This window comes from Sprattus sprattus (genome assembly GCF_963457725.1).
Source record: "Sprattus sprattus genome assembly, chromosome: 4".
NCBI lineage: Eukaryota > Metazoa > Chordata > Actinopteri > Clupeiformes > Clupeidae > Sprattus > Sprattus sprattus.
The window spans coordinates 24,072,657-24,084,300 of NC_137923.1; the positions used below are offsets into that span (position 1 = coordinate 24,072,657).

The 11,644-nt window shown below is 44.1% G+C and overlaps 2 protein-coding genes across 2 annotated transcripts; both read left to right on the plus strand.

The window, feature by feature from the left end:
• The first annotated feature begins 130 nt into the window (after window positions 1–130).
• On the plus strand, window positions 131–4,062 carry lap3 (leucine aminopeptidase 3). Its single transcript, XM_080837667.1, has 13 exons — window positions 131–320; window positions 515–630; window positions 730–784; window positions 886–991; window positions 1,180–1,339; window positions 1,589–1,753; window positions 1,881–2,039; window positions 2,224–2,348; window positions 2,471–2,559; window positions 2,752–2,854; window positions 2,977–3,056; window positions 3,143–3,252; window positions 3,471–4,062. The coding sequence occupies exons 1-13, from the start codon at window positions 225–227 to the stop codon at window positions 3,649–3,651; spliced, it is 1,545 nt and encodes a 514-aa protein (XP_080693793.1). The 5' UTR covers window positions 131–224; the 3' UTR covers window positions 3,652–4,062.
• Window positions 4,063–4,333: 271 nt separating this feature from the next.
• Window positions 4,334–5,999, plus strand: med28 (mediator complex subunit 28; the record flags this gene model as incomplete). The annotated part of the gene is made up of 4 exons (XM_080837671.1): window positions 4,334–4,498; window positions 4,989–5,055; window positions 5,201–5,313; window positions 5,467–5,999. 4 exons carry the CDS (start codon window positions 4,334–4,336, stop codon window positions 5,662–5,664), a joined length of 543 nt encoding a protein of 180 aa, XP_080693797.1. The 3' UTR covers window positions 5,665–5,999.
• Window positions 6,000–11,644: the final 5,645 nt, after the last annotated feature.

Here is an 11,644-nt window from a genome sequence, read left to right on the forward strand (position 1 = left end):
GAATATTCGCTCATCAATCAGCAAAACCTCGCCTAACCACTTCGTGGCGCTAGTGTATAACTCGTACTCGTGTCCTTGGTTTTCAAAGACGTAATAAACATGCGACACATTGAGGTCGGATGCTGTCAGATGTCAACCTTCTACATCGAACACATGTAACTCATTGATATATTTGGCTCTATATTCTAAGATCATATTTAGCGCGGTCTCGACTGAAGTGGAGAATGTTTTTACCTGGGAGACAAGCGTTGCAGTCTGCTTTAAGGAGACACAACTGTCGATTATTCTCAGCAACACAGAGCTGCAGGAATGCTAGAAAAGTAAGTTCACGCTAACGTCAAGTTTTGTAACTGAACCAGCCTATCCAGACAAAAGCAGTGTGTCAAAGTGAAGTCAAACGTTCATCAAAGCTAAAGAACACTGAATATGTCTTGTCCACGTTTGAGCACGGTTATGTTCTTTAATATTTCGTGGAGCTTATTCGAATTAAAGTTCGTTTATTGTGGTGTTCTAGGGACTGGTTTTGGGAGTTTATGAAAAGGAGCAGAATGGTGACAGCGCACGTTTCACGGAGGCTGGTGCAGCATTCGATAGTTACCTATCGGGGAAGTTGAGTGAGATGCTCTCAATGTAAGGTTTACTAGAGGCGAGCCAACACATAAAGTAAACAAGAAATTGTATTTTGTGTAAATATGGCAGAGGCTAATGAAACAACATTTCTATGCTCAGATCTGGCCCCCCCGTCAAGAAAGGCAAGAGCCGTGTATTTTATGGTCTTCATGAGGTAGGCAAATTGTTTAAATGTTGTATTCATTGTATTTAAAACTGTGTAACGAATATGTAGGCCACATGATTTAAACAGTAGCTCTTCTGTCTTGGCTTGAGGACTTCTCGAGTGTGGTAGTTGTGGGCCTTGGGAAGGGCTCAGACGGGGTTTGTGGAAAAGAAAACTGGGACCGCTGCAAGGAGAACATCAGAGCTGCTGTGTCATGTGAGGCCTTAATACCCTTTGTGTGGGGGGTGTTTGTGTATGTGTGTGGGGTGTGTGTGAAGTGGTGTAACATGTTTTGGAATTGTATTTAATTCCAGAGCCTCTGAGTTGCTGATGTGTATTGTGTGTACTGTATTGTTTTTATCCTGTGTTCCTGATCTTGTGTTACTACTGGTGTGTGTGTGTAGCTGGCTGTCGGATTCTGCAGGACCTGGAGGTGCCTGTAGTGGAGGTAGACCCGTGTGGTGACGGGCAGTCAGCAGCAGAAGGGGCCTTGCTGGGCCTCTTTGACTTTGATGAGCACAAGACCAAGAAGAAGTTCAAAGTCACTACTCGGCTACATGGCAGGTAGAGCTGTGACTGGAGTTTAGTTTGTGTCTTCGGATTTTCTTGCGATCCTGAGTTGAAATACCTGATGCTTGCCTTTCCAGGACCTGTTATGATGGATATTTAGCCCATTTTATCTTAAATTTATATGAACATCAGTCTGAATTTTTTAAGCAGGACCAACTGAATCAGCACCGATACGACTAGTGATCATCTATTACAATTGAGTTTGTCTAGATAGATTTGACAGTTTTGACAATGTGACTCCAGCTCAGACCTTGCTGCTTGGAAGAAGGGTTTGATCTATGGTGAGGGACAGAACCTGGCCAGATGGCTTATGGAAGCTCCAGCCAATCATGTTACCCCAACAGTATTCGCTGACATCATCGAACAGAAGCTAGCACCTCATTCAGAGAGAGTGATCATTCACAAGAGGTACTACTTGCAATCTTCTAACAGGTTTTTTTTCTCTCTGCATGCCATTCCTATTACCTGTTGTATTTTCAATCTCTCTCTCTCCCTTCCCCCCCCCCCCCCCCCCCCTCTCTTTCTCTCTGTCTAGATCAAAACCATGGATAGAGGCGCAGCAGATGGGAGCGTTTCTAAGTGTGTCCAAAGGTTCAGAGGAACCCCCAGTCTTCTTGGAGGTCCATTACAAAGGCAACCCAGACGCCGGCCAAGCACCTCTGGTGCTAGTGGGGAAGGGCATCACCTTTGACAGGTAAAGCCCAACATCACTGTAATAGCAACATTAGTGTAATACGCTAGCGCTATAAGTGTAGTATCATAGCCATATGTGCTCAGAAGTTATACTGGCCATATTGAAATTTCTCCTTCAGTTTTGCATGGTAAATATGTTTTTTTTGCGTTTCTGTTTGGCACCTGTATGGCACCTCTGCTCTCAGTGGTGGCATCTCACTGAAGCCTCCCTCAGGCATGGATGCCATGAGGGCAGACATGGGCGGGGCTGCCACAGTGTGTTCCGCCATCGTCACGGCAGCAGCTCTGAAGTTGCCAGTCAACATCATAGGTGAGCCACCTTAATCCCTGCTGGAATAGAGGTTCAGTGGTAATACTGTGTGTGGTTGTGATATAGGCCTGAACTGAGGTTGTGATATTTAGTACAGTACTTACTGTGGAGTGCTTTACTAGGTCTTGCTCCTCTGTGTGAGAACATGCCCGGCGGCAATGCCACAAAGCCAGGGGATGTTGTCAAAGCAAAGAATGGAAAAACTATCCAGGTATGTTTGCTTTTACATTAATAAGCAAAATGTACTGTCTACACATGTTCTTGACTAATATAGGTTACTGGAATGACAGCATATTGTGCACATGTGCATTTTTTCATAAATGTACATGATTTGCCAAAGTGCTTGGTATGTCATGAGTATGTTAAGAGCCTATTTTCTTCTAACTTTTCTTCTAACCCAAAGGTGGACAACACTGATGCCGAGGGCAGACTGATTCTCGCTGATGCACTTTGTTACGCTCACAGCTTCAACCCCAAAGCCATAGTAAATGCTGCTACATTAACAGGTATGTGTATGGACAGAAAGGGGACCTGCCGTCTTGTCCGTAGTTGTGCACAGGGTCGGAAGATGGTATGGTCACAGCTTATTCGATTATGTTTTAAATTCCATTCTTGCTCTCTGTCCAAGGGGCCATGGATGTAGCGCTAGGTTCAGCAGCTGCAGGGGTGTTTACAAATTCTGACTGGCTATGGGGACAGTTACATAAGGTAGAGTCTCGTGAGGCCACACATTTTCTGCATTTGATACACAAGCACAATAAACACAATCTGTTTTTTTACATGATTTGTTTCAGGCAAGTGTCATCACAGGTGATCGGGTTTGGAGGATGCCTCTCTTTCAGCACTACAGCAGACAGGTGACGGATTGCCAACTGGCTGACCTCAATAACATTGGAAAATACAGGTTGGGTCTCACACACACTCCTAGTGAAAACTCTGCCTTTTTGAACTTTTCCATAACATTTTTGTGATAATTTTGTATTTGTTTTGCAGTTACTGTATCTTGTATATGAGAACATATTTACAACAAAGTTTGAGTTCAAATAGAACGACTTTAGTTCTGTATATACTGCAGACTTATACACTTTATCCCACTTCTCATAATGCCATTCCTCTTCTCAGGTCTGGAGGAGCTTGCACAGCAGCAGCATTCCTCAGGGAGTTTGTGACTGCAGACCACTGGGCCCATCTGGACATTGCTGGAGTGATGTCCAATAAGGACGAGGTGCCGTACCTGCGTAAGGGGATGTCTGGCCGACCCACCCGCACGTTGGTGGAGTTTGCAGCTGGTCTTGCCTCTTAAGCCTGATGAGGCCACAGTGACTTCTATTTAGTTCCAAGATTTCAAACTCAGTGAAGTACATCTGGTGACAAAAGTGACTTGATTATGTCGAATGGACGCATGGCCCTGAATTGAATTCACTGGTCTATGTTGACCTCAGTAAAGACGAAATAATGCTGTTCCATCCAGTTGTCATCATTGTTCTAAACTTTTTTGGAATGCCATTGTATATTACGGTTATGATATATGTAAGGGATAATGTATATGCCGGTCATTATCGAATAATTAATCCTGACAGGACGAACAGGACCCAGACGATTTCTTTTTCAAGAATGACCGCCAGACTATACATTATCACTTTCTAAGTGAATGAGCAACTGAGTGTAATTGTTATAATAATAAAAATGAGGGAGGAGGGCCTTCATTCTGTAATCCAGCATTGATGTTTCTGATTCATATGAGTTTATATATCAACATAGCACACAAGTTCTTATCAACAGCATAAAAATGTGAAAACATCTTAATAAATTTGTACAAAGTTTTAAAAATTGGAAAATATTGTCGAGTCTTGAAACTACCTTGGAGGATTGACATGTTTACTGTATCAGTTGGTACTCCATAATGGTAGGGGGCGATACTGGTTTCAGACATTGTTTTTGCTATAACCCCACACTCATCATCAAGCTGCTCTCGGTCAACAGTCATGGCTTCATCCATGAGTGGTATGTTTCTGGGCCAACAACAGTCCGCACCACATCCCTCTGGAGGTCCCGGTGGTCCTGGACAGCCTGGTATGCTTTCGGGACCTCCCGGTGCCAGGGGATCAAATGGCAATACTTTGGTCGACGATCTAGAGGCGGCTTTCGAGGTGCGTACACTTTCAACATTGTTAGCCAGTTCTGGTAGTGTGCACTGCTCACACTGCTAACAGTAGCTAGCTTACGTTACTGATACGAGCTTATTGAACGTTTGTGCGTAGTGTAGTATTGTTTTGTGAATTGTATTGTATTTCCACTTGATAGTTGGTATTCTGACTGCAATAGCTAGCACACGGAGCGAAATAAAGGAGGAAGCATGACGCTCCACCATCGGAACCTGTAGTCAACACTCGTGTTCTAACCGTATTCTAACGCTTAACTTTCACTAATAGTAATTACATTCCTGCACTTTTTTATGTAAAGTAGTATTTATTGTTACACTAGGTCTATTGCTAGTAGCTTGATTGTTCTTTCCTTTGTACGTCGCCTTGGATAAAAGTGTCTACTAAATGACTAAATGTAACTAGCTGGCGGATACGTTACACAGTAAACCCATTACCGAAGTCCTATTCACGTCTCTGATAAAACTGTTTTTTACAGGCAGGCTTTGCGTCTCTCGTGAGTCAAGACTACGTGAACGGAACAGATCAGGAGGAAATTCGAACAGGTGAGTTGACAGTCTGACACAAGGGTAAACGCATCACCATTAGCTGTCTCCAATCTTTACCACCCTTCCCTCCTGTAGTTCATCCTTGAAGTGTCATAATTCGACGTTTTCAAATGATTTCGATTAATTGTATGTTTTGGTTTAGGTGTTGACCAGTGTGTCCAGAAGTTCTTGGATGTCGCCAGACAGACGGAATGCTTCTTTCTGCAGAAAAGGTTGCAGCTATCTATACAGAAACCTGAACAAGTGGAGAAGGAGGTATGAAATGAGATTCTTGTTTCTTTAATTAGAACACAGCTAGAAATGTAGCTTCACCATTAACAATGTGATTGAAATGGCAGTAACCTAAAAGATAATTTAGTATAAATTGAGGATTAACTAATTTGTTATGACTCTTTACCTCTGGAACAGGACATATCAGAACTGCGCAACGAGCTCCAGCGAAAAGAGCTGCTCATCCAGAAGCACTTGACCAAAATCCACAACTGGCAGCAGGTCCTGGAAGATATCAACGTCCAGCACAAGCGTCCAACAGAGCTGCCCCAGGGCCCGCTAGCCTTTCTTGAGCAAGCCTCAGCCAACATTCCTGCCCCCATGAAACCAAACTGAGGCTCACCATTTAGTATTGGACTGTGTTACATTCTGAGGTGAATGTTAGAAAACATCAACAATGTCAGAGTACCCTATAAAGGTCAACTCTGATGAAGTGATTAGAAGTCGGATGAAGTCAGTTTGGTGGCATTGAATTGTCAATAGCCTACTGATAGTTTTTTGGGTGTCCTATTCGTCCTCAGTTTTGGTTGGAAATTTCGTATGCCTAGGGCTAGTGTTGGATTATGTATTATACAAATATGAGGAGATACATTTCTGAAAGTAAACATGGTTAAGTTTTCATCTTTACAGCTTTGTAAATATTTTTCATCCTGTTTTGTATTTTTCCATAATAAATGTCTTTCTTCAAGAGTGTAAATGCAGTTGTGTTTGCCACCCTCTGACTTGCATTAGATTACGGCATTGTACAAGCTAACCTTGTGTAACACTTACATTACAACCTTTGTATCTAAAATCGAATCCAGAAATGTTGTTAATGCATCTGTAATTGGACTACGATAAAACAAAAAGTTAGAGTGACCTACCACAGCCAGGGATCAACCGGAACTTCACTTGAATGTAGGCCTACTGCCAAAACCACCAAGCAGCCTAATGAGAGCAAGTAACACGGATCAAAACAGAGACACCTAAAATAGCTAGACACCTAAAATAGCTACAGCCAAGAAGGCAGCTACGTACCGGTAAAGGGAAAAGCAGCCGCACAGCCTCGGGCTTGCAACGCTCGTGTAGGAAAATTCCACGATAAACAATGACCCAAAAAAAACCAAATAGACAATCCAAAGCAGTCCTGCGGCTTACCTGGCTACCACCAGCGCAGTGCTTTTAAAGAAGTCCCGAGACTAGTAATTGATGCATCAGCGTTGCATCAGGTGTGGCACAAGTCACCTTCATTCCAACCCACTACAATCCATGATCTGGCAACTTTAGAACATTGGACAAACATTTTGATTTGATTATTAATAAAAAATCGTTTGGACTGGAGATTACCGGGAGAAATTACAAAACGGGAGGGGGGTGGGAAATGGGTCAGAGATGCGGGAGAAACCCGGCAGGTCTGGCATACACTCCCAGTCAAAGAAACCCTTGACTGATTGGTGTTATTCAGTTCATCAGCAGACTCTGTCAATTGTTTCTTGCCAAAAATGTCATATCTTTTGGTAACTTCATGTCTTGTCTAATGAGAACCAGTCAGGTTAAGAAACCCACCACGGGTGCCTATGAGGAAGAATACGGAGAGAAAACTGCTCAGCAGCCAGAGTGAGAATGAGCTGCCCATGGCGGTCACAAGGAGGCAGAAGTCAGCACGTCTCCTTAGCACCACAGAGAGTGAGGAAGACTCTCTAATGAAGAACCCCACAGTCACCTCAGTGTTCCCAAGGCAAAAGACATCAGAGTAAGGATTTTTTTTAAACGTTCTCTATAATTTGTATTAAATTCTGATTGTATCTTTGCAATATTTTTGAATAAAAAAATTATAAAGTTGATCTTATCATAGTTTACCTCTGTGTATTTGTCTTCCAATTTATTTCTTGTTTCCTTTCCTACAAGTTAAAAAACGGAAACACCAGTGTTCTAACAAAATGTGGTGGTTTGACAATTTTTACTGGCAGGTTAGAGAACTCTGCTGATCCTGGAACGAGAGGCAAATTGCCATTGTATTAATTTAGGAGTTCACTATCCTAACTCTGAACCCAAAAGTTAATTCACTTATGCAGAACAAGGACAGGCATGCTCCAGGAAAATAATTAAGAACCCCATTTTGTGCTTTTACTTTACTGTCAAGCTAATCTCTTTCTGGGTGACTACTAATCTGAGGAGTGAGGAGTGGATGAACAGGGAAATGTCTTTTTGTTTGAATTATCCTGTTAAGCTCTCTGGGACTGTGCAAAACTCAGTGCTAAGAAAATCCTTAAGTTATCATTAGTAAGGAATGTCCCCTCCTTTTGGGTTTTAGAGTCACCAGGGACAATTGGATGTCCATATACTGTATGTTCAAATTATCATTACATTTACATAAAAGTGTGTGTGAAGAGAATACATTGAAAAGTTGAGTTTTCTGGTAATCTGTCTGGTGCTTAGTATACTCATGTTGATGTCTGTTCACCTGATTTAGCTCCAGGTTCTCCGTTCCAGTTTGACCCTGAATCCCTCAGATGACATTGTGGGTGCCACCCCCGTGCTCCCTCAAGCAGTCACCCACAGGAAGCGCCTACCCCATGTGCCGCTCTGGGTCGGCCCGGCCCAGGCACTGCTCTCTCTCTCTCTCTTTCTCTCTCTCTCTGTGTTTAGGAGCCCATGTACAGCTGGCTGGCACTACCTATCATGCCTGAACATGATCTGAACATCTCCTCCATCCTGACCGGCTTCTCCCCAGACGCCTCCCTCAGCACACACATGTGGAGCCAGCTCAAAGCGGCCTTCTCTGTCCACAAGAACAAAACCGGTATGACACTACACCCAGACATTCTCTTTCCGTTCAGTCCTCATACCTCTGGGATTGTGTGTTGTCACCAGAATATGTGTTGTATATCCAATGTTCAGGGGCGGCCCTAGCACATTTGGCGCTCTAGGCGAGCCCACCCCGAAATACTCTTGTTGCTCATGATATTTCTGAGGTGCAAACTGAAACACTGTGTGTGTGTGGGTACATGCAGTCATTACTCCCCGGCGTCTTGCCCTGGCCGGCGTTCAGTGATATTTTTCATATTTTTGCCTCACCATCCTGCACTTCTTTGCTTCACCTGGTCTAGAGCTCACCCAGCTTTTTTTTTGGTGAGTCCTTTACTCACTGAGTCCTTCCTGTATTTACTCACCCACTAACCCTATCCCTAATGTCAATCCCAACATACTGCCTCAACACCTGAGCATGTGTGACCTGATCCCTCATACCTGCCCCAACACCTGAGCGTGTGTGACCTGCCTCCAGCCTACATCAGCGACGTCGAGAGGGTGTACCAAGAGTGCCAGCAGGAAGGTCCGCTGACGTTTGACGAGTGCATCTCGCCCTCCAGCATGAAGCTGTGCCGCAAGATCGGAGAAAGCACCTTCGGCGAGGTGTTTTCCGCTATCAACCCAGGCGGCCAGCCGGTGGCGCTCAAGGCAAGTTCACCCGGGCCTGCGTTCACTGTTAGATTTCAGATGCTGTGAGACTGCGTGTGCTACAGTGCAGATAAAGTAAGCAGTTAAATATTTGTCATAGGTATTTCTGTGTTTTATTGAGCCAGGCCTACCATGAAGCATAAATTCAGAGGTCCTGGAGATGGGTGTGATTTATGGATTTATCTGTGGATGGATGGCTGTGTTTTTGCTGGCGCTGCTCTACTCTGCGCCGCTATTCCCTCTCTACTTTCTTCTCTCTATTTCTCACTCTCTCACTCTCTCTCTCTCATTGTGCATTCTGCTCATATCTCTTCCTCACCGATGATGCCTAGGTATTGATTGCTCTGTCGCCTTGCGCTGTCTGTAGATTATTCCAGTGGACGGCAAGCAGAAAGTCAATGGAGAGGACCAGAAGAGTTTTAGAGAAATCCTTCATGAAATTATCATCTCCAAGTACGTTTGAACTTGGCTCCGTTATTTCTCCAGTATCGACTTTCATTTTATAGAAAATGTTGTGTTATTTGGTGTTTGCTTCAGCACTTTGTTGAACTGGGCATTTGTGTGTGTGTGTGTGTGTGTGTTTTTGTGTGTGTGTGTGTCTGTCTACAGGGAGCTGAGTAGCTTGGATAAGAAGGACAACAACAGAACAAATGGTTTTATCAGCCTGAACAAGTGAGTGGAGATCAGCAGTGGGGCCCTTGCTCTTCTCTGTACTAGTCTCCTATACGCATATTTACAGTGGTCTGCCCCCCCTCTTTCACCGACACCAAACTGAGCTCACTCACATGGGTGCATGTGCTTTACGGTGTGTGTTCTCAGCCGTGTCTTCTATTGTGCTGTGTTTTAATCTGTGGTGTGTGTGTGTGTTTGTGTGTGTGTGTGTGTGTGTGTGTGTGTGTGTGTGTGTGTGTGTGTGTGTGTGTGTGTGTGTGCGCTTTCTCTCCCCTGCAGCCTGTGCTGTGTGCAGGGCACATACCCTTCGCAGTTGCTGAATGCCTGGGACAAGTTTGACAAACAGTGGGGCTCAGAGAATGACCGGCCAGGTAAGCACCTCCAGGGCTTATAACATAAGTTGTTCCTCATTCAGATTTCTTCAGCGAGGAGTAGTTCTTCCTGGTGCTGGAGTTTGAGTTTGTCGGGAGCGATCTGGAGAACTTTAACAGCAAGGTAGAGATGAACACGTCCATATAGCTACCATACATTGTTGTAATGATCCTATTTTTATTGACTGCCTATGAGTTTCGAATACACATAAGCGTCTTTTTACAGGCGCAGACGCTTCAGTAATGCCTTGACAAAGTGCGGAGGCCAAAACAGACTTTTCACAGCTAATAATAATCACTCCGCGATGAAAGCGCACTGATGAAAACCGTTCATTCAAAATTCTGACGTTGAAAATGGAACTATTTTTCGTGTGTAAATGTTAATTTGTTGACTGTAGAATTGTTTTGTAAAAGCAATACTCGTGGGAGTGGGGTAGGTAAGGGATAATCACACTCCCACTCGTGCTATATTCCTTAATCATACCACATCTTCCTAGCCTGGATACCAGCCCAAACCCCGCCCACAACATTTTTGGTCAGGGAGATTTGGTCTGGCTCTGGGCTAATTGGGAGAGAGTTTCATCGGTAGGATAAAACCGGACCAATCAAATTGTCAGGGCGGCCTTTATACGTTGATGGACAGATACCAACGCTTGAGTTGAATTAAGCGGTAGATTCGAACTCCGACCAAGATGGCCGCGTCTCGGGTGCTTGTGGGGAATATTTTATGTGAATTAAGCTATCTACACGACTTTTTAATGTCTACATTGACTCGGTTAGTTGTGCATGTGCAACACGAATGTTGCAGAATATTGTTTGTCTTAACTAAAGCTCTCTACACCATTATTGTTAGATCATTGCTAACGCGTACACAAAAAACCCATTGAAACAAACTGTACCTTGTCGCCTTAATGCTAATTAATTAACGTGAGCAGGCATATCTCAACAGACATTGACAGCGCATTCATTTTGAAAGAGGAACAGAGAAACGCGATCAAGGCATTTGTCGATTGAAAAGATGTTTTTGCCGTCCTTCCTACGGGATCAGGTAAAAGTTTAATCTATCAGATGGTAATAGGCTACTACGTTGCGCTGATTGGTTCTTGGTATCCAATTCAGCGAATAGGCATTTTCTTTCCTGGTTCGTTGAAACACGCCCCATAATCACAGCCCAAAGGTTCGGTATCAGACTCATATTCTGACTAGAATCATGAGTATGACATCGTCAGGCTAACATCTTCCAGCATCAAAACAGGAAATAAGTGATAAAGTAGTTAAGCCCGCCTGTTGCTTGATCTGATTGGCTGCCTGGGCCGAGTGTGACATTGATGAGCGGTGCGCTTCCCTGCCTTGCGCTGGAAAGTTGAGAATAGTTCAACTTTTAAGCGCACCTTAAAAACGCTACAAAGACGCAACGCGTGGTGGAGAAAGGGCGCACACGCAAAGCGCGCCGTACCATAGGAATCAATGCATTTTCTCGCGTCCCGTTTAAAAAAAAAACACGTATGTGTATTCGAACCCAATGGTGGGCTGTGTTCTATTGGCTGGAAAAGCAGCCCAAGTAGATGGCTTTTGAGATGTCTTTGCTCATGACAGTCTACTGCAGCTGTGGTCGGACACACAAATTAGCCTTCCCCGGGTTGTGTTAGTAGCTGACCACCCATGTGTGTGTCTTAGTGTCGGTGTGTGTGTGTGAGTTCAAATAGAGGTCCCCAGTGTGATGGAAGTGGGCAGCCAGTGTGTCTGCTGCTGACATGTCTGTCAGTCATATGTCAAAGTCTGCTCTAGATCTATGTGCTGTCAGCGGCCTCAACATCAGGATTGCTGTGACACTG